A 24201-nucleotide genomic window follows, 5' to 3' on the forward strand; every position below is an offset into this window, starting at 1 on the left:
GTGTTCATCAATGATACAGTTCCCACACTCGCAGGGAGCAGGGGGAGAATGAGACAGAGAGCTGAAGAGGGCTTAAGGAGAACAAGAGAGAGTAGAAAAAAGTTGCACACATTCAAACCGCTTCAATGCTCAAGTAGTTTCCCCAGCCACACACTCTGCTAACATTTAGGGAACCACAATTTAGCAGAGTAAATCATAGTTGTAAAAGATAGCTACAATATTCTGGAGAAAAATGATTAACAATTGCATCTTGGACCAGCCAAATAGCTCAGCGGAGTAAAGCACCTGCAAGCAGGCACAGGGGCTGGAGTTCAATCCTGGGGCGCCTGCATGCCAGTCGCCCCCCCAGGGTGTGTTGAGAGGGCAGCTGAGACTGGTTGTGGTGGCACGCACCTGTAATCCCAGCACTTTGGAGACTGTAAATAGGAGAATCACTATTAGTCCAATCTAGTAGTAAGACCCTGTACACCCCCTGTAGACCCTTCCCTAAAATACAAAAAACAATTGCATCTTGTCCTCTGAAATACTACAAAGACAACAATATGCAATGTATTAATTATTGTAATCAAATATTAACCTGTTTTGAAACTGCTTCATCACTATTTTATCTTTTTTCTCATTAAAATGAATTTAAAAACTCATGGAAATTTCCATGAAGTGTAAAAAAAATTAACTATCTTTAGATTTTATGATTATCAAGATAATTATGGTTTTAAAGCATCAATTTTTTAAAATTTTCTTATGTCACCATGACGTTCACTTACTTTCTGCTGACTCAAAATTTACGTATAACAGTTGTAAAACTGCAGTACTAATATAGGATTCTCATGAAAGTTCGTGAGGACTTGATTGTTTCCCATAAAACAAAATGATTGGTTTCAATTAACAATCTGATTTGAAAGTTCTATATAGAATACAGACACCACTAACTAAACATGAATCACTGAACATTTTTAGCTCCCACTAGAATGTGTAAAATTTAGAAGAAAACTCATCATGCCTGATATGATACCAAGGACAGTCAGGAGTCCAACTGGCAATGATCTGTGTGTACCCCTGGGGAGCAAAGCAGAGGATGTTCTGTTTCCGGTAACAGTGACTTCAGAGTCTGATTCAAGGGCTAGAGTTTCCATGTGTCTAGACAGTGCAGTGTTGCATCCACCTGCTCTTCCAAATTCAGAAAAGTCAGGATGGACTGCAGCAGTCCAGGAGGACTCTTGGAAGAGGCAGACCTACAGCCTTCCAGGAAGTAGGGTATTTGTGTTGGCTGGGACTCTGTAGGGAGCAGAGAAATAGCCCAGATAAAAAAGATAGCATGTGTGGACAGGAAGGAAGGCTCTACTGCCAGCACCTCAGCCCAGACATGGACATGAAAGAATGAGACCCACAGCTGCCCTCTATTAATCCCTGACTTCAAGCAAAAGGATTCAAATTGATTGCTAGGATGCTTCTTTTTAACAATTAGCTCTTTATATAATTTCATCTGGCCAAGAAATGAATAATCTTTTGTCTGGGATGCAAGAGGTATAAGTCCAGCCTCCAGTGAAAATGAGTTGTGCCCTTTGTTGCCCCTTTAAGACCTATGATTCATGTTTCTTGGAAAATATTGAGAAATATTCCATTAGAAATGATCTGCTGTCACAGCATATTGTATGTTTCCTGTGTTTTTCTTCCTTCATTATCACCAAGGACATGCCCATGAAAACGAAATCCCATTTTCTCCCAGAGTAACCACACTCTTCAATATTAATATTTTCCACTTTCAAACTGACTTTTAATAACACTACAGTGAGTTCTTGGGGGTCTTTCTAGTGATGTCCTAGTGCTTTCAGAAAATTATTAGGCCAACAAATCACATGGCAAGCAAAGGGGTAAGCCTCATTTGGTGTCATTTCAAAGCCCTGATACCAATTCCACTCTGTCTCGCTAGGCGCCCCGCTAGGAAACCTAGTAGCAAAGTTATTAAGCTAACAGTTTCAACCATAGCATGAGCAATGGGTATGAATTCAAAATGTCCAGGAAGGCCACCACCACCAATAACCTTTCACCCCAATTAAAATGAAACAAAAATCTCCCCATAAGCTTTATTATCTTTAATCCCTGCTAAAATGCAAATACTTCTCTCAGAAGTCTGTACTATTAGATACCTCAATTTCTTTTTCTTTCCCAGTAGGTTCTCAGAAAGCAATAAGAAAGGCTGTGTCCCACTGTACCAGCCCTCTCCCATGCACCAGTCCTCTGCCAGAGGCTGGAGCTGGAAGCCCCACTTGGAAACTGAACCCACCCCAGTCTGAGGCCAATCTTAACACGGCAAAAGTAATGAATTCTGAAACAATTCTCTCTGCACCAGATGGTCTGCTAGCCCAACCCTAAGTTAAGTTACTGACATGTTAGTTTTCAACACGGCACCTATCTTCCTCCCAAGACCTAGTCTCCACCACCCACTTCTGTTCTGCAAACCATACCTGTCTCATCCCAGCTTCCTGCCCACTATCCCAGTGCTAATGAACAGGAACTCACCTTGTTCTTGTACATGCCTGTGGAAAATGGAACCCTTCTGGAGGAAAAGCCACAGAGCAAGGCAATGAACAGTTTAATCTCTACTGAAAGACATCCCAGGGATAAAAATGGCTTTGCCTACCTCTTTCTGGCTATGTGATCTTCGAGTGTGAATTAATCTCCAGAGGCCTCAGCCTCCTTAAGAGTCCCTATCATATACAAATAGAAAGGCATAATACAACTAAAAGGAAAGCAAGAACTTGAGGACTAGACAGTGAAAAGAAAGCAAAGAGAAGAGCTAGGAAACATGACAGTGGTAAGCCATACAGTTATATGCAGAAGATGGGGAGGCAATGATCCTGAGGATCTTCAGAAGATTTTTGAATCTAGCAGTTAACTGGAATGATTCTCACCCTAACTATATATACAGATACCTGTGAACTAAGCAACTGCACTGAAGATGGCAATTTATAATAGTAGGTTCATGCTTGGAGTGCCTGTCATTCTGGTCTTCTGAATACGAGCTGCTTGTCATGACATGCCAGTTGCTGCTGTGCTGTCTCTCCGGTAGATGATTGTTCAAAAAGAAGTGGGTGGTGAATGAAGGCAGGAGACAGGAAAAGGAATGTTGCAGGACTGTCCTGCTACAAGGTTGTTTATGGTTAGATTTCTGAACTTATGTGTAAACATAAGAATTATATAATTCTTTATGCCTATTTTTAAAATATATTTTAATTTTTTAAATGTTTTTTCATCATATTCTGTAGGGACTTAAAGTTCAACATATCAATACTGGATGAAAAATACCTGTTCCATGTTATACTTAAGACGTTTGATATTCAGACAGGTAGTGAGGTTAAGCTTAACAGCCTAGGTTGTATGGTAATAACAATAAGTTTCTCTTCTGGAGGGTTAACAACCTAAGTTTGCAGACGAAAATTAGAGAAAAAGGAGGGCTGCAAGGAAAGCCAACATTTTGGCCCTAGCCTTCCAAGGTCATTTAAGACTCAGGACATATGAGAACTTGTACTGTAACGTCATGTAACTCAGTAGTGTCCCAAATTTTCTGATCAAGGAGATTACGGGGCCAAAGAGGAAAGTGATCAATGATGTAGAGTGTGCCTAAGGAGAGTCACATGGAGAGAAAACATTCTCTCAGGCTTTCACAGAGAGCACATTGGCCAAGCAATGGCTGTGACTCATCAACATGGCTGACACTGACAAAGGATCTACAATCTGAGATACAGGATCTCAGGAAAAATTCCTGGGGGGATTTGACTGACCTTATCAGATCCAAAAGCTACAACTCTTGTTGCATAGGTCTTGCTTTATCTTGGTCTTAACCATCCCCCAGAAAAGTATAAAAACGAAGTATAAGAAATAAAGCCATGGTGTTATGTTGAGCTGTAGGAGACTCAGGTCAACAATTTCTGACACTGCCAGTCAAGAGGAAGATCCAATAAATACTATTATGGACTACTGGACTCTTTTAGAATATTTTGCTGAGTTAACACACCTATAATATTCAAATGACGGAACTAAACAAGAAAGGGGATACAGATGAATGTCCATTTTGTATCTGTGTATTCAAAATGGTTAGGATAGATACTTAGTTACATTCTCTTAAAGAATAGAGGGATTTGTTCTAATAGTGTTTATAAATAGGATATCATGTCTGCATCTTGTACAGCAAATAACCACTAGGAAGAGAGTATGCAATGTGGTAATTATTGAAACTGTCCTACCAATTTGATTTGAAACTGTCCCACTGCTATTTGTCTCTCAATAAAATCATGGGGAAAAAAAAAAAGACTCTGAAAAAAAAAAAGAGTCCCTATCATGCTCACTAAATGAGAAAATGCATAGTACAGCCTAAGAGTAGAATGAATGCAATGACAGAAATGAAGTCACAGTAAGAGTTAGGATGGCATAATAGTGTGTGTTGGAATTTACACATATATGCCTATGCCCACATCCTACATTGGTGTGCCCTACCCAGCTGATGTGAAACACTTACTAGTTCTTATCGGAATGCAAATGGAGGCTTTTTTGTTTTGTGCCTTAGGGACTGCTTGTTAGTGATGAGTGGCATACAATGGGCCTAGATCTGGATTTTAGTTTGCCTGACCACTTTCCTTCCAGTTTATGAAATTCATCCTATTGCCCTGTGCTGCTGGAGTCCCAGCACAGCACTTGGGTCCTAGTTTATTGTCATTCTATCCTACACATTTCACTTCACTGGGCCAGGTACCACCATACCCCAAATGAAGACAACTTTAGTGTCTGGATCTTCACAAGTCAACAAATAGCAAGAGGGGGGTGGGGCAGGGGCACCAAAGATAAATGAGACTCACAACTCAGTCTTATTTAAAATCATTTTTGAAATCACTAGAGATGTGTTAGTGTCACTCATCTCCAAGGATCATCATGAACAAAAACAAAGTTTCCATTGTGAATAAAGTCATATACTTGGAGCATTACCTGTGGAGTGCACCAGCTACAGGACTCAAACCAAAAGTGAGAGAGAGGATAACTCCATTTAAACAATTACTCATTAAAAGTGAACTATAAAAGTGCTAGGGCAGCACAGCACCTCAGTTTGATTGCCATAAAAGGGGGAGGGGGACTATGAGGAGTTTGCCAAAGAGTGAATACAAATTGCCAAATAGCTCAGTAGAATAAGCACTTCCCTGGCAAGCTCAAAGGCCTGAGTTCAATCCCTGGTTCTGCAAAAAAAGAAAAGAAAAGAAAAAAGAAACAGTTGGTTTTTCTGTTGCACTGATTAATGCAACAAAGCACATTGCTTTGCAGTTTCATTTGTTTGTTTTTACAACAATTTGTTTGTATAGATTCTATTGCACACACTCAGCTGTAAAGAGTCCATGTCTACCCAGCAAGTCACGGGATTCCAAAACTGTAATTGCCAGAGATTCCAATGCTTTCTTACTGAACAGGAAACCTCCGCTTTATTCTCTATATGTAATTTTTCATCTAGTTTTTATAGTGTGATTTTTAAAAAAGAGATGCAAAGTAAATGCCCCAGTTTTAATTGGCAATACCCATATACTATAATGTGATGAGTAGGAAGCAGATTCTATATCTCATATTTTAAAAATTTTTACGTTGATTAGTACATGCAGTATAAATTCGTGTACTTCTTCGTAGTGCATAACGATTATATTCATTCTGTGGAGTTGGTCAAAATATTTATTTCCACTCTTCCTTGACCTGATGTTTCATCATATTTTTTCCTCAGCAAAGACTAAGGTTTGTTTCTAACTGATTTAAAATGGTAAAGACCAACTTCAGGGGCACAATGGTCAGTGGAAAGGAGCCAGTGAAATGCCTTAATAAAATGTTTAAATTATTTCAGATTAATACCAATTAAAACTCATTAAGCTTTAATCCTTAAAAATGTACTTAATCCTCTCCCCCAAGAGTTCTAAATTTCTGTTCTTTTAAAGTTAAAAAAAAAAAAATGAAACTACAAAGCAATGTGCTCTGTTGAATTAATCAACGTAACAGAAAAATCAACTTCTTTCTTTTTTTTTTCTTTTTTTCTTTCTTTTTTTTTTTTTTCCCCCAGAAGCAGGGATTGAACTCAGGCCTTTTGAGCTTGCCAGGGAAGGGCTTATTCTACTAAGCTATCTCCCAGGCCCTAAAACCAACTGTTTCTATGGAGCTCATTAAAGAAACTAAAACTGATGGATATTTTCTCTCATACACTTGAGTGTTAATAAACAAGTCCAAGTATTATAAATAAATCCTCTGATCCAATTCCCATCACTAAGCAAACACAACACACATCTCTCAGCTACATGCCAATTTATCCTTTGTCTCATGACTGCAATCAGTATTCACTATCAAAAGAGCCATCACGAACCATACCTTCCAATATAGTACTATTTATTGAACAGTGACAGAGCTAAATCGAACTTCCTACATAGAATTCCCATGCAATTAAACCTAAGCCATTTCTTACCAAAATGAACTGTGAAGAAGTTACCAGTAGCATACAAACTAGAAATCAATAAATCCCCTCCTTAGGTGCTATACTTTTTAAGAACTACAAGTAGGAAGCCTCCACTATGCCTGCAGCTAAGTTAAATGACAAGATCTAGGACTCAGGTGATGCTGTGGACCTTGGGAGATACTGGAAGGGACATGTTAGATGTAGAAAGAACATAAACATCATTGGGGGCTAAAGGTCAGGCTTCAATGGGCAGCTTTCTAACACGGCACCCAATCAATGGCCTCTTGGGATTCAGACTCTTACCTAGCTGCCTTTTTTGACTGTGGGCTGAACCTACTAACTCCCTCTTGACTTCTGGATACTTGCTCTGTGGCAAAGCCAGCTGCCATGCCACAGGTTTAACACAGAACTGAAGGAAATCTACAGATAGCCCCTTGAAAACTACATGTGGCCAAAAACAACCTGAGAGCACCTGGATGGAGTCAGACCTTTAGACAACAGCAGTCCTGGCCCACATCTGCACTTCAGCTTTTTAGTATGTCCAAAGCCCTAAGACCAGGCTAAATCATGCCTATTCCCTGATCTGCAGAAACTGAAATATTCAATTTTGTTTTAAACCACTAAATTTTGGAGTGCCCAATTTAATTTTACTACCAAAAGCATCATTTGGACAGCAATATATATCTGATTGAGGAAGGAGCAGAATGTATTTTATTTCTAGAATCATATGCAGACACAGGAAAAAAGATCTTACATCTTTACAATAACAAAGAATAAATCCTTTGATTAGAATGTTTACAAAAAACTTTCTTACCTTGAATGCACTGAAGTGTTCCATCCTCCGCCCTTATTGTAAAAGTCTCACCTGGATTAACTTGAACAAGAATAACCTGCCAAAATAACACATTAATTTCAATTTAATATGAAAACATCTAGGAATTTTCTTCAAGTTTAATTATCTAAATGTATGTACTAGTCAAGAAATAGGTCACAAAAAATAGTACAGTCATAAAACTTAGGTATAAATCATTAACCTGGTTCAAATTTGGAAAGATAGAGACACATGCATTTTCATTTAGACAAGTGCATTTTCCTGTGTTACCTATACAACTTAGAAAATTCAAGTTTAAGAAATATTTTCTTTAGCTCAGCAGATTAAAGCACTTGCAGGCACAGAGTGGGGGGTGGACAGGGGTTCATGCTGGACCTGCCCCTGGGACACACTGAGATGGCAATTGAGACTGGGCATGGTGGCGCACAAGTGCACCTGTAATCCCAGCTCTTGGGAGGCTGTAAATAGGCAGATCACTACAGTGTAACCCTGAACACCCTGTAGACTCTTCCTACAATACAAAAAAAAAGAAAAATCTTTTCTTTAGGAAAAGATATTCTCTGTTCTAATAAAAGGGGAAATCACTAATTTATACCTTAAATTATATCTAGACACAAATTAAAAGGCATGAGCCAAACTTAAAAACTGTACTTAGAGATGATCAGGTCCAAGGTTAACCCTATTCAAATAAGCAGTATCTATTTTAGAAATTGACAGAACTTCAGTGCTGGTTTACAAGCTCTTCCAATAGCCTTACTGTTGCCTCCCCGGGCCACAAAGCACACCAGTCCCTCCCACCAGCTCTACTCCCTCCCTGACCAGCCAAGGTCTGCTCATCCTTCTCAGTTTAAGAAGTGACACGTTTGACTCCCAAGTCAGCTGAAATCCCCACTAGATGTTCTAAAATAAAAGCAAACAAAAACCTCCACTTTACCAGGGCTTCCTAAAATTTACAATTGCAATTAATTAACTAAGCAATTACTTTAGTCCCTGTCTTCCCTTCTTTAATTAGGTAACACACAGATACAATCTGACTGTCTAGTCCCATACCTGGCACTGAATCAGAGCTATTTTTAACTGAATGAGTGAAAGTCATAAAGCATAGGGAAAACACAATTATTTTAACTCAGAAGTGAAGCCTTCATTAAATGTACCTTGAAAGTCAACTTCACTACATATGCTATACTCTGTTTTGTAAAAGTATTTATTAATATCCAAGTAATTTCATCTTCAAAATTAAACTTTAACATCTATGTACTAATATTTTGTCATAGGAGATACTGCCAAGATAGTAAAATCTTTAAAATTCGGAAATAAATTAACTGGAAAAGAACAGTTCAAGCTTCATCCCTGGTCCTTCCTATTTATTTTGAATGATAAGTTATTTCAAGGCAATTTATTTTTCCTGTACAGTAACTATGTCAATAATCCTTCAGCCTTCAGTATTCAAATTCTCACCAATGTAAACACACTATGCCATTTTAAGATCTCGAAAGGAAATCCCTTCAGATCTCTAAAGTGATAAAACATTTCAATTGCTTTCTTGAGACTGAACTTTTGGAGCCATTCCTTTAACATGAAAATCATCTGAGTTAGCTTTATTTTTACAGAAATATAGAGCATACCTGTCCTTCTACAAATCATTAGTCAAACTCTAGCATCATGGTAATAGAGCCAAAACCATCTGCTTTGCATCTAAACCTCTAGATAAGCTGATAATATATGCCTGTGGACTTAATTAGCTGGGGGAAAAAATTCTATGTCCCAGATTTTCTTTGACATTCATGAATTCATATACTCTCTTCTACCACATTCTTAACTGCCAGATAATGTGCCCTGAATACTGGTGCTGAAAATACCTCTCACCAGCATTATGGAAAGTCCCAGGCAAGAAAAAAGATTGCTGACCTGGGGTCTGCTGCATATGCCACATTATCTTCACACCACACTGCAGGACAAGTGCCTCTTAAGAGTTCCTTCAGTTACTGCCACCAGGCCACCATTCAAAGCACTGCCAGAGGCATCCAGCTGGGGCAGTCTGGACTTCCACACCCCTTCCTCAGGAGGATGATAGGTGAAGAGCTTTGAAGCAACCTATGAAAATATCTCCCTTCAAATGTTTAGTTCCTGTAATTTTTTGCTACTTAGTTTCTATGGCAACTCAGGCAGATTATAATCTACCAAATTACCTCAGAAACCAGCAAATCTCCTATGTCCTAAAACCAATTTTTCTTAGAGCAAAAGTCACTATTTGAACAATCCGTATTCATCTTTCCACAGAGATGTTTTAAAGAAAGCACTGCATTATACTGAAGAAGGGTGATCACCTTACTGCTTTCACTGTCAACTGCAGAGATAAAAATACAATTCTGACACAGCAGCCCAATGGCCTGTGCTGACAGGGACCTGAGTAAATCCACACAAGGCCTCACAGGACCCTACCTAGAGGAGCAGGAATCACGCCCAGGCTGACTGAGACACCTAACCTTTGCATCACACGTGATCACACATTCACTTCCTCTCTTCCTCTCCCTCTTCTTCTCCCTTTCTCTTCCTCCTCCCCTCTCTTCTCTTCAGCAGCTAAGCAGTTGTAACTGCTTTAAGTTTTCTTAAATACAATATATTAAACATGACATAGCTGTCCACGCCTCATCATCTTTTTGTCCTCTCACTGACCATTTCCTGCCTTTCCCAAGTCAGCATTCTTCTCAGAAAAGAGGAGCGAAAAAATCAAAACAAAGACTGACCTTTAATCATTGAAAGTTTTGGGTTTTTTACATAGAAAAATCAAAAGCAAGAGTGCATATTTCAGGCTACCACTGCTGCATCAGATCCATTTCAAATCCACTAACGCTACATGAAACAAAAGCCCAAAATAAACGCAATTTATCAAGATTCAATGAAAAATAAGTGACCATTTTTCCAAGGTCCACAAAGAAACAATGAAACTAGACAATTAATACAATTGACGAAATAGGCTAAACCCAGCATCCTGAGAGCGCTTTACCTGTGAGCAGACTGAAGCGATGCGGCACACCTTTCCTTACCAGTGTAAATCTAAATTTAACTGTTTACATTCATTAGACAAGAAAAGCAGAAGCTAGGTTTGCAATTTAAACATGGCTGGCTGATTAGCCAGAAGAAACAATATCTAAAAGAAAAAAAGAAACGATATCTAAGATTACTCCTAGAGAAAAATTCCTAATTTAAGTCTTAAGTTAAAAAACTACCAGCCATGCAAGTAAACCTCTCAATGTCCATCAAAATGCTTCAGCTGGACAAGTAACACAGAGTGAGCCAAAGTAAACTAGTGCATGTGTAGCATTTTTAAAAATTCAACCCAGATAGTAAAGACAACTTGCCACACCTTGTGCAGCTTGTCTTTTGCTAACTTCTCCATTGGAGCTAATATTTTTTATTTTTCAAAGAGGAAAAACACGGTACAACCCAAAAATTACAAGAGTTCCATGTATGTAAGGTTCTATGCAGGAACACCCAACAGCTTCATTCATTTATTTATGTGGTGCTGGGAATCCCATCCATGGCCTCATACATGCCACACAAGCATTCCATAACTAATGTAAACCCACAGCCTAAAACTGCGGTGAAAATCTCACCTCTGACTTCCATCAAAAAGAGTACTACCTGTTTCTAGTTCTCTAATTCTCTGGTCTCACACCCACAGAGACACAAATACCTGATTTGCAAACACATGTTTGAGGCCCTGGTCCATATGCCATAGTCTACAACACAAAACTGAAAAATAAGTGTTGTCTTCTGAACCTCTTCTCTACTCTAAATCAGGAAAAGGGAAGCAATGGGTTGGCAATAACCAAACATGGTCTTTGTAGTAACACAAAGAAAATGTGTCCCATTTTCTTTTGAAGATACATGCGTGTACATTAGAGACACACGTAGGAAGATGATAGGCAAGTACCGACTGCCTCCCCGTGCTCACCCATCCTTCCAAAGCCTAACTCCAAAGCTGGGAGGAAAGAAAAAGACATACAAGACCTGGAAGGACTTAAACAACACTGGGTCGAGGTACAGGGACACACATGCTGTGTGTGTGAACCTTTTTGGTAGTCAACAAAACCAATAAGATACATGATCTTATTTGTTTTTTTCCTGGGTTTTAGGACACTTTCCAATAATCCAAACATTTTAATACACTGATTTCCTCAAAGGACAGTTCAAAAGTTGTCTCCCTAGACAGAAGACTTCAACATTTTAAAAATAAATGTAGCCATGGTATAGACTATGTTATCAAGTCTTTTCCCCCATATAACAAGTGCAAAAATAGTTACAATCTATTGAACTTAGACAGTCTGCCAGGTAGGTACCATTATCCAGCTTTTACAAATGGGAAAACTGAGGCTTGAAGAACACAAGAAATTTATTCTAAGTCACTACAAAGTGCCTGAGCTATCATCAAAACCCAGCCCTGCCTGACCATAATGGGCAGCGGTTACAGGATGTCAAATATCCATACAGACATAGCACTTCAAAACTTTGTTATCTTGAAAGAATGAAGTTAACTGGGTCAAAGGAATAGCCACAGAGACATAGGACAAGTTCTCCTCTTGTAAATTCATACTCACTCCATGAAATAGAGCTTCCTGCGTGCACACAAGGTGTGTGGTAGTTAGGCAGCAAGGAACTGTAACTTCTATACTGAGAAAAATTTATTATGAATTATTCAGAATTCTGGATTTATTCAGAATTTATTATCATAATAATGATAAGTCCTTTTATGCACCACCCCAGCACCCTAAGATAAACCAAGATACTAAGCATTTTAATTTCACAATCACTAGATGCCAATTCTTGTGGGTCAGTAGTAAGCATAAGAAAAATACAAGAAGATTTTTGTAAAGATTGCATTATAAACTCTGTTCTTCTCCTCAATTGTCTGCCATTACCAATAACAACAAAAGACTGGAAAGATTAGGAAGAAAAGGGCCAGGGAGATAGCTCAGTAGAATAAGCTATGAGTTCAATCCCCAGTACCACCAAAAAAAAAAAAAAAAAGAAGACAAAAGTTATGTGAACCAAGTGGGACACCTCTATACACCAAAGCCACACAATGTTATACCTATAGTGAATAAAAATAAGAGTTCAATAGCTACATTTCATGAAATAAATGCCTCAGAGGAAATACTGCATGTCTGCCATATTTCAGGAAATATAAACAAGAACCCAGAATGTGTCAGGTGTTCTTCCAGGCCAGTGATGACGAACCTTTTAAAGCTCTCAGTGGTAACATAGGTTTGCCACCACTGCTCTAGGCATTACAAATAGAACCTTGGACAACACGCATTTCTTCCCTCCTCAGGCTGGCAAATGGAACTGGCATGGGGGTGGGGAGATTTAAATAAAAATAAAACATTTACAGTCAGTGGTAAAGAAAATACAAAGGCTGCTTGTAAGAAGCTGTACATTTCTCCTCTAATTGCACACTGGCTTGAATAAGGAGATTCTATTACAAAAAGAGCTGCTGTGTGCTAAGAATATAAATATAGCATTAACTTAAATGGAAAAAAAAGCATAATGTAATATAGATGCCCCAAACTAAGTTAAAAGCCTCTTTTAAGAGAGTCACTAACACCTGAATCTAAAATTTCAACCACAGGACTTTTAAGACAAAAGACCAAAAAGTATAATGGCCCAAAATTCCAAGCTTCAGTATGGTTTTTCCCCAGCTAAGAGCAACAGCTAACAAACACCCATGTGCACTTGGAGCACCACGATGTCTATGTAAATCATTTTTGCTGTATTAAATACATTTTTCAGAGTAGTTGAGTACCAAAACATATAATTCCCCTTCCTTTAGCTAAGAGTTACATTCACTGGGAACAAAATTTAGTTCCTGCCATCACTATTTCAGGGCTAATCCTCATTACAGATACTGATCAGGTGACATTCAGCACCTTTCCACTCCTCAATCCCATCCACACACCAGTGTCCCCTGATCTGGATTGGAACACAGTGACAGAAAATCAGCAGCTCAGGCCTCTCTCTCCCTAACCAGTCCCACTCTGTGCCTGTCCTGCACACTAAATCTAGCATGCTCCACACCATACACATCAGGCTATCTCCTGTTTAGTTTTGACTGGCTGAGACAAAGCAACAGGATCCCCACTGATGTGCTAATTAATGTCACATCCCACCAAGAGGCTGTATTGAATGTAATCAAGCAACCTTAATGCAGGAATTTCAAGTGGGAAAACATATTTAACTGCCTACATACTAATATTCCACTATATTTACAATTTGTTTCAATACTGGTCATGTAACAAAGCCCTCTCCCTAAGACATAAGAAATAATGTGCCTGTGAACAATGTTCCCACACTTTGATAGAGCACATTTTATCATTAAATATTCTAGTTACCTCTCTTGCATTACTATACTTTTAAAAAATGCATTTGGTACAGGGTCTCACTGCACAGCTCAAACTCATAGTCATCCTCCTGTTTTCAGCCTCCCTCGCGCTGCGATTACAGGCTTGTACCACCACATCTGATCTCTGTGGCTGGCTCAGTGCACACAGGAGTGGGAACAGCGTGGTATACAGTGCTGGGGATCGAACCCTGGTCCTTGCACTTGCCTAAGCAGGTGCTTAGTCCACTGAGCTATCTTGCCAGCACTATAAATTTCTTAATTGCTTAAAATTAACACTCTGATTGACTATTATTGACTATTACTTGAACATTAACATAACTTGAGTTTTAGAAAGATTTGAGAGAAAAGACAAATATGGCTCCTCTCTACGACTTGCACAGATTATCACCTAGCTGGGCCTTGGCTTTGCACTGCTTATATGACCCTTATTTAAATCAACACAATGTAGTTACTGAAAGCTTGTTGTTCAATTCAACATTTACTGAGTAATTACAATGTAGTTACAAAATACTTTACAGTTTTAAGTATGCATGATTCTGTTAAGAACAATAAAATTTTGCCCATTTTGTATATGGATACTATAATGGAAAAATATAATTAACTACGTAAATCAATGTGCTATGGTTTGTACCTAGATGTGTCCCCCAAAGCCTCATGTGCTCATGGGTGGGGCTTCGCAGAGCTGGCTGGATCTAGGGTTTGTGATACTGAGATTATGGGTATGTGGTACTAAATTAGTCCACTGGTTGGAATTAGCGTATTCTAGGTGGCACCACCCAAAATGGTGGTAGCCTGGATGGGACAAATGGGAAGGCAGACTGGCTGCTTGCTTCATTTTGCTTGCCATACCATGGAATCTTTCTCCTCTGTGATGTCCCTCTGCCATGCCACCCTACCTTGGAATCAGCTATGAGCCGAAACCTGTCCAAACAGTGAGCTGAAAGAAGCCTTTCTCTGGTACTTGGTCTCAGCAACAAGAAAAGTAAGACATAACATTACCTGCTATCAAGTGCTATGGACATGGAAGAAGCCATCTAAAAACGAGGATATAATGTAGCTGGGAGTGATATTTAAAGGGGGAGTGGGAGACTCCAAATGGGAAAGCAAAAGAATAATCAACCAAGTCAATGCATGGAAGTTTGAATGATATGAAAAGCTGAACAACACTTGGATTTCCGTATATGTACATGGAGTTGTAGACCAAAGGTATGACCTCAAAGGGGCTTTTTGCCCTACTTAAAGGTCAGGACTCTACCCTGAGCAGAAACAAGGCAGCATTAGTAGATAACGCTGGTAGCATTAAGAGGCTCATAATGAGAGGCAAAACACTAGACATGCAGAATCCAATAAAGACATTAATGAGGGGCTGGGGAGATGGTTCAGTAGAATAAGAACTTGCCTGGCAAGCGCAAGGCTTGAGTTCAATCCCCGGCTCCACCAAAAAAAAAAAAAAAAAAAAAAAAAAAAAAAAAAAAAAAAAAAAAAGACATTAATAAGTAAGTGACAAGTACATATTTTATTAAAAAATAATGCATGGTCCAACATTAACTATGGCTACTCAGATCTCAAAGTTTGCTCATCTATAGTTCTGCCCAGCCCTCTACAAAACTGGACTTTCTAAAACTGTGGTCACCAAGTCACAGCTACTTCATATTTTCCTACTTCCTGTCATTCTAATTCTGGTATCTCAGTATGCTTCCACCGTTCCCATTTCCACTACTATTACAAGTGGTTTGCATCTCTCTTATGCTTCTTTTCCCTTCTAGATTTTTTTCTGGCTCTTATTTCTTTCTCATTAGTTTTTTGAATTTTGCTCTAAAAAAATAACTGCAAAGCATTCAAAAGCCAATCTAGGACTCCTTTCCTTTACCTCTAGGCAACTCAACAAGCAGTCAGAGTAGTCTGTATTTGACCACTTTCCATAGTTTTCACTGGTTTGATGACCAAATAGTACAAATATAGTTAGAAGTCCAAGGAGAATCATTGTACCACTGGTCTTCAAGGGTTCAAAGTTAATCATATCCCCAATTTCCCACCAGTGACAAGTAAAATGAGATTCAAGAAAAAATTGTACCATCTCTGCCATGTTCTGAATAAAAGCTAAAGCAAATCAATTCTCACTTCCATCTAGAGTTCCTGCTTCTATGAAGGACACGTTCTCAATCTCCTACAGGGTCAACTCCCTGTCTATCCATATTCTAGCCTCTGTTTGGCTTCCAGGGATTTCAGGAAGAGAAGCCACTTTGGAATCCACTCCTGGAAGTTCTGAAATCTAAGCTCCTTACATCTACAAAATGATTGGAATTACTTGAAAATGCTTCTAATTAAAATTATCATAAAAAAAGCCAGCAACAAAGAATAATGCTGTAACACAAAAGAATGTAGAAACTTCCTAGTAATAACTGAAGTCTAAGAGAAGACCCTCCCCCAGGTAGTTTTCTAACCCTAATAAGTGCTCTCTCAAAGCACAGAGAAAAAGTAAACTCAGTCAGATCTTCCAAAAACTATTCATCTTTGCCTTTTTAGATACTTAAGCAATTAGTTTAAAAGGTTATCCACCTGCAAGCAAGCACAGGGGCCAGGGGTTGACCCCAGGGCCTAGAGTGCTGGCCCCACCCCCAGGGCATGCTGAGAAGCCAATTGAGACTGGGCCTAGTGGTGCATGCCTGTAATCCCAACACTTGGGAGGTTATAAACAGGATAATCACTACAAATCCAGTCTAGCAGTGAGACCCTGAGCACGCTGTAGACCCTTCTGTAAAAAACAGAAAAAAAATAAATAAAAATAAAAGGTTATCCACTACGCAATCCAGAGAAACAGACTTACAAAGCTGAATACTTGAGACAAATAAAAGTTTAAAGAAATTATACAGAGTTAAAGATTTCAAGGCAAACAGAACTGAAAAAACACCCTTCAAAAATGTAACGCCTAGCACTTGTGTAGCTAGTGTCTGCAAAGCCCTAAATTGGATCCTCAGAAACATGTAAAAAAAGAAAAGGTAAAGCTTTCAGGTTTTCCTTCCTAAATCTGAACACTCAAGCTTTGTTGAGAAACCATAAGAAAGCCAGGCACACTGTTACTCAGTCCTGGAAGAATCACATCCCTGAGCACACACAGGCCAACTTGTACAAATGAACAGATCATTCCAATTCTTCCTTCACTCTGCTCCAGGTCCACATCCAAGATGGACACTGTCTCTGCAGAGTAAGAAGGAAAAGTGTGACGGTGATTTTCCAGCCAGCCCCGCCCCTCCTCCCACACACCCTCAGCACATCGAAGCACTTAACAGATTCTATGCACGTCTAATTTGGGGCCAGTGTATGCACCATGACATCAGTGCAGTACAATGAGCCAAGTTTAAACTCCATCTGGGACAAATAATGTCCAGGCACACTGTGACTTCTTTTGTTTATATACACTGACTAAATACATTTTGGTGGTAAATGAACTAACTCTTAAATTTCCCAAGCCCTCCAAAACAATATTCTGCACCCTGAAGCAACTCCTTGCCTCCAGTTCTCTTTCCAAGGCTATGCGTAAGTGATTTTTAACAGAACACATGATTTTGAAACATATAATGAACATCTTGAGGAAAGTCAAAGTCCAAGCAGCCCTTCATCAATCTAAAACAAAGAAAATGAGGAACTCACTAGCAAATGGGTGCAGTGCAGTTCACATTACAAACACTGTGTGACAATACTGTGATTCCCTTGAAGAACAGAAAAAAATAGAGGTGTGGGATTTAAGAGACTCTTGTGAAGTAGACAGTTTCTTTCTTTTTGAACAGTAAGGTTAGTTTTGGGGGGCATTACTTAACAGAAATTATTATAAAAACAATGAAAAACAAACCACCTACTAGGTTCAACTCTTACAAGTTTCTAGATTTAATGCTTAAAAACTTCCTCTAAACTGATGTAATTTTTGAATAGAAATGATAGGTTGAAAAGATCTCTCCTAACTCCCCTAGTGAGACACCAAGGATCTAAGTACCCTCTTCAATCACCACAATCTCTCACAGCTACTGACCCTTGAACTGTTCCCCCAGTGCTAAGCCCAGGTACAAAAACACTCCTTATGGAAAAAGAGGGAGCCTTCCAGAGACCAGGGCTGGACTTGGAACGACTTGACTTCAACTCCTCCTCAAACAGGAACGCATCCTCCAGGTCTTCACACAACACCACTTAGTGCTCAAATAGGAGAGCCAGAATCTCTGCCACCTCTGGAGTTAATGTGCCAAACACGTAAGACAATGAACAGGAGCTCTCCTCTATAAACTTCCCAGTAAATGAAAAACTCACCTAGTGTCTCTCAACTGTTTACCTCAGTAAGACTCGGGATGGAGACACACCCAATCCAGCAGCTCCCCCTTGCCAGAAGGTAGGACCCATGTTTGGAAAGAGGACATAAGGAGACTCCAATGCCAGCCCTGTGATTTACCAGCTGCAAGTACTTAACCTTTCTCACCTCAAATTTTACTATAAAAATGATTGCTGCCTTATAGGGTACAAGACTGAATGAAATGATGTATATAAGTGCTTAGCACCAGTCCTAGCACCTCATAAGCCTTCAAAGTTACTACTCCTTCTCTACTGCAAAAGAAACAAAGAAATAAAACTATCAACTGAAAATCATTTTTCAACAATTTAAATTACTATCCACCACCTCTCAAGACCAAAAGCTGCTTATGATCACTGAGCTTACAAAGTAACTTTGTAAGTTTGAGGGCTAAAAATTTAATCAAATACCTTGCATCCTTTCAGTGATGAAAACTTAATATTTTACCTTTTCAAAATACTGAAATCTCACAGAATTGTTTGCCCTACACTTTCTCTGGGGATTTTAGAAAAAAAAAAAAAAAATCTAAAACACAAGCCACTATTCCCCTTCTAAGAGGAGCTCACATGTGGTCAGATGCTGAACTCAAGCCTTGTTGATGGAGGTTCCCTGGCGTTCCAGGAGTGCTGGAGGTCACATGTGTACAGAGGTAGTCACTGCTAAGTTCCTGGTCTCCCAGTAAACCACTTAAAAATGAAGAAATGGGAGACTCTGAAAAATAAACTAGATATGAACACCCAGGTATAAAAAAGATAGTGTCTTTATCACCCAACCTTACACTTGACTGATGACCTTGAAACAGATATAAGTCACAAAGAGGATATTTATATAAATCTAATGTCTGACTTATTATCACAACCCTTAAAAAAAATAGACATTATCCCTTTACCATTTATTTCAGTATTCTGTGTTAAGAGATTTTTTTTTCCTGTCATGAGGAAAGCCATCCAATGCATTTTCAAAAAGAAACAGAGACTCCCTCTGTAAGGATGCTTTTCTGCAGCCTTTTGCCAAGATGATGAGAGTGCAAATGTGCCTAAGTAGGCCCATTCTAGCAATGCCAAACAAAAGTTAAAACGGTGACATCCGAAAAGATGAGTGAGCTGTGTTACCCTAATTTAGCTACCAAATGGCATCATGAAATGAAACTTGCTCCAGAGTGTAACAGTCTGTTTTCCCATTTTTAAAGTGGTTTCACTAGGGCTAGAACACAATGAGAGTTCTCCCATTTTTTACTGACTACCTACTACACTATGCTAGAGCTTCCCTTGAGAAGACCTGAAGATAGACACAAACTAGATGAGAACTCAGCGCTGCAAAAGACAACCCAAGAAGCCTCCAAGCGAGAAAGTAACATGCTCAAAGTCAAATTTCTCTAACTACAAGAAATGGGTAGTCAAATGAAGAGAGTACAGAATCAGAGGTAACAGTTGTAGCCTACATGTATGTACAAGTTCATCACAGAGTATTTGTATTGTAAAGCTGTCATAAGATCTCATTCATATTATTTTCACGTTAAATGGAAATCAGTTCTTTTGAGCCAAATATTCGATGTGATGGAAAAGAGAGTTGTGTCAGTACAACATAGATACGCTAGGTCAGCCTACACCCAAAACAAGACCACCGTCCCTTTGGTTCTTTGCTGTCTCCACTAAATGCCCAATTGTTTGCCAGGCAAAAGACTTCAGGGGTGTAATTTGCTAAATGCAGACTGTCCATTGTTACCAAAGGCTTGTCTAATTATACTGCAAAGAAAAAAGAATGGGCAGTATGGAGCAACTTGGGGTGAGGCAGGGTCAAACTGTTCTGGTTAATAATCATGCTGAACACACCTGCTGCTCATAAACCACACTTCCTTCTCAACAGATGATCTGATCTGATGGTCCTCTGCTAAGGAAAAAGGCCCAGGGCTAAGGACCACTGCCCGTACAGTACAGGCATAAACATAAAGTAGTACGTGAACTCGGCTTCTAGTAACTACCCACCATGCTAGCTTAAGTTATTTAAATATTAAGAATAAGGGCTGAGGAGATGGCTCAGTAGAATAAGTGCTTGTAGAATAAGGGCCTGAGTTCAATTCCCTGGTTCTGCAAAAAAATAAATAAGAATAAATAAATATTAAGAATGACCTCAAAAAATGACTAAAAAGAAGCTACTTTTGTTTAATGTTAATTTACATGAAGAAACAAATATAATCCAAAAGTAGTTAAGCCCCTGATTAGCTACATATAATATTAGGGCGTGTTAGCAACTGGTTTCTTGGCAAGCTCTTTTTGCATGTGGAAATGCAGGAGAGAGAGAAAAAGGATAAGAATGAATGTCTGCATTTGAATTCTGGAGATTAATGTGCTAAATTTTGTAGGATGCTCACTACTGCCAAGCTTGAAGTGTCATACATATTCTACAGTCAGGTCTTTAAAGCAAGTATTAGAAAACACAGAGTCATCCTCCATAACCAAATTATGTATTAATATATCCTTTTCATTCTGGATGCAGAAGTATCACTTTTTCTTCCACTGTATATGTTATTTTACTATATTCTGAGATATACCAGTAGCTATCATACCACTTTCATTATGAAGGATATATATTTTCTAAACAAATGAAAAGAAATCAGAGGTTGGAAACCTATCATATTTAATTGTACCCAAAGCTAACATACACACTTTTTTAAAAAGCCTCCTCTAAATAATGCCAGCAAAGAATTAAATACTGGAAAATTTAATTCTTGAAAAGTGCCTGCACTGCTGCCTTTGAAACACACCCGCATCTGTGCTCACTGCCCCTGCCATGAGAGCCCAGGGGCCTATTATTTCTTGGCCCATCCTATTCTTTGGCAAGTGAGTACCCAAGGTGGCACTCAGGGGCTCAAACTCTGTTCACTGAGAAAAGATCTTGCATCTGGACGTGTCAGAAGTGTGACTGTCTAACAAAACCGTATTAACCAGAGACCATCCTAATGCATTTATAGGTCAGCAAGCAAGTAGAAAGTCCAAGGGCTTCATTAGCACGAACACAATGGAGATAACTTAAAAATTCTAAATCATTTTTGCTTTATTTCAAACATGATACACGTGAGCACAAGATGCAATTTCAAAGCTAGAAAATAAACAGTTTCCAGTTTTCAAACTCACTCAGCCACAGAGCAAAATGAATGACTGAAACAAAGTATGGACTAAGGACAGTAAGTCCCCAGTTACAGAGGCAGCTGTTACTTTTTTGCTAGCCAGTTACTGTCAAGTGGGAAGTCCAGATGAGTACGGTCAAATCTTCTCAATTTTCCAAATAAACAGAAAAACAATCCAGAATTATATGTCAATATTCCTATTTTTAAACAACCATCCCTCTGTATCCAAGCGGGATCAGTTACAGGTTAATCAATCCCTGCTGCCAAAGGATACCCAAACCTGAAGATGGTCGAGTCCTTTATAAAACTAGCATGATACAACATATAGCCTTCAGGCACCCTCCTGCATGCTTTAAGTCACCTCCAGATGACTTCTAATACCAAATACAATGTAAGTACTTGTAAATGTTTGCTTTTCTGTATTGGTCAGGAAAGTAATAATAAGGGAAAAGGTCTGTCCATATTCAGCACATACACAATCTCTTTCCATTTTTGCTAAAATTTTTATCTGTAGTAGTCGGCTGAATGTGAGGATAAGGAATCCAGGGATATAGAGAGATGACTATACTGGCACCTAAAAAGTTATTGTACAGGAAAAAGAAAAATAAAGAGACTGTAATGCAACATGTAGCCAGTTTTCGAGCCTTGGTTTAAAAGAATTAAAAGGGCTCATTTCTTTCATCCTACATCCAGTCAAACATTTAGTGAATGCTATCTCTGAGCCCAGGGACAAACGACAAGAGGGATGTAGTCCCTCCTCTCCTTGAATTTATGAAAAGAATCGAAGATTGCAAAAAGTTCAAAGCAATCATAATGTTACAAGTACTACAGAATTCTAAATTGCCATTATTCTGCAGAGCAACTGTGTTGTCCCAATATTTTTCTTTAATCCTCTTTTTTTGAAGGCAGCTCCGTTTCTATCATTTGAAGGATGCTGCCTAGATCTTACATCTTATCATTATTGCCTTTGGCTAATTAAATTCGGAAGCATCTCTCAACCCAGATGGCTCAGTGCTGTCATAATTATATGTCATAGGTCCTAATTATTGTGGATGCCACACCTAACAACACCCTCTGATAACATGGCACCGATATTTTTCTTTATAATACTGAGATCCTGCATAGGCCATGCTTTTTGGGAACCTCTGTAGTAAGTATTACTGGCAAATTCAATGCAAAAAAACCTTAAGAGTCAGAACACAGAGCTGGATAAACATTTTTACAGTTAAAAGGAGAGCCTCAGTATAGGGATGCCTGCCTCACTGCAGCTGGAAAGTGCCTCTGATTAAGGACTGCTTGTGATCTACACCTCTTTAGAGTAACTATATCTAAAAAACAGACATCAAGGGCCCTGGTGAACTACCAGTCCAGCACATCAGAGGACAAACTGACTTACTAACAAGGACACTGAATAGCAAAGTTTCAGGGGAAAAGATCATAGACTATGAAGACACGACTTGCTTCAAATATCCTTAGCATTAGCTCTCCATTGGATAGACAAGCCCTATAAAGCTTTCTCATTTAATGAAAAAGAAACTGCTTAGCTGATATATAAATCATGAAGAAAGGTTCTAAATTTCAATTTAAGGCCGATCACTGTTGTAGTTTCATCCACAAATACTTTTCCCCTGCTGCCGTTTGCTTGCCAACTGCTGGCAAGTTCCACCCTCCTGAGTTCCACCCCTCTGTGCTCCCACCATGCCACTGTACTTTGCAATCTACACACTTCTCCTGTGGCCAACATACGTGTAAATAAAGGGTTTTTTGTTTGGTTTTTTTTTTTAAAGTAAATCACAATTCACTCCCCAACTAAACTGCTTCTTCCCTTAGGACAAGAACAGCTCTTATTCATCTTTGTGTCACCAGCACCTAATACATCAGTAGCACATAAGACAATTGATAAATGCTTATTAAAATGAACAAACCTACTCTTCAGTCACGCCTTAAGTCAGCAATAAATCTTACCCTCTCTCCCATTCCTATCCCAAATCTTGAAAAGTGAAGCTACTATCTTGACACCAGGGGCCTCTGCAAGTTTAAGTGGTGAAGGAAAAATGGGTCAGTTTGCAATGATAACTTTCACAATCTGCAAAAATTGTACATTTCTCATGCATCGTGCTGCTCAAGATTGTGACCCAGGGCTGGGTCTTCCCGTGCTTGGTTTTTCTAAAGCAACATTTACCCAGCCTTCTTCTCCTTTCCAGGTTAAGCCCTACCCATAAACAGGACTCTATCAGAAGAGAAGCTGGTTATAGGGTGTTACTCAGTAGCAATGTGCTACTGCAACCTCCATTATGGCTGCCAGTCTCATTCTCATTTGGTTACTGTATCCTCTTTTTTCCTGGGTGATCTTCCCAAGTTATTTATCCACCTTTCTACACTACTTGAGTGTAAAACTGCCTTTCTACTAGCATTTCTGTAGTGTAGCAATGACCTATTATACACACAAAATTCTTCTAAGGTTCCCCTGACACGGGGGCTATCAGTATATTTAAAATCTGACTGTGCCATAAGAGGACATAAACTACTGAGCACAAGAAGGAAACCATCAGGGAAAAGGTACTGAGAACCTATCACCCAGAACAAAAAAGGTCACAGGATTACAGGAAAGGCACATTTGATGTAAAAGACTGCAATGGTGAAACTTGGAAAGTTTTGATACACTTAATGTACCCTCTGGAAAGGTCTATTCAGAACACTCCAGGAAAAATTCTGGCTATGAATTCTCTCTAAGGGAAACAAGGGCTTTCAAGAACAAACCAAAAAACAAAGGGGGGGGGGACCTCACACGCAAATGACACACTGAATGCTGATCACCAAGAATAGGTGAAGTTAAGAGAACTGGACATGACTGATAATAACTTTAACCTCCTATATCCCCAGGCAAACTTGATAACATGTAACCCTGACAGACAAGTCTTCTGTGTACATTAAAAGAAATGTGCTTACTGAAAAGGAGGCATTAAAAGCACCCAGTAACAATTAATATTCTAGAGAAAAGAGATAAGAATTAAAGCACATGGAAAAAAAA

The 24201-nt window shown here is 39.0% G+C and overlaps 1 protein-coding gene across 4 annotated transcripts in view; it reads right to left on the reverse strand.

Moving 5' to 3' along the window:
- The window catches only part of Fndc3b (fibronectin type III domain containing 3B), a 337533-nt gene that overhangs the window by 236588 nt on the left and 76744 nt on the right, over positions 1-24201 (reverse strand). For all 4 annotated transcript variants that reach the window (XM_023717769.1, XM_023717770.1, XM_023717771.1 and 1 more), the window contains exon 3: positions 7287-7362. In XM_023717769.1, coding sequence (XP_023573537.1) covers positions 7287-7362 — 76 coding nt within the window. The remainder of the gene's footprint in view (positions 1-7286; positions 7363-24201) is intronic.

The sequence above is a fragment of the Octodon degus genome, unplaced genomic scaffold (assembly GCF_000260255.1).
Source record: "Octodon degus isolate 3935 unplaced genomic scaffold, OctDeg1.0 scaffold00055, whole genome shotgun sequence".
Classification (NCBI taxonomy): domain Eukaryota; kingdom Metazoa; phylum Chordata; class Mammalia; order Rodentia; family Octodontidae; genus Octodon; species Octodon degus.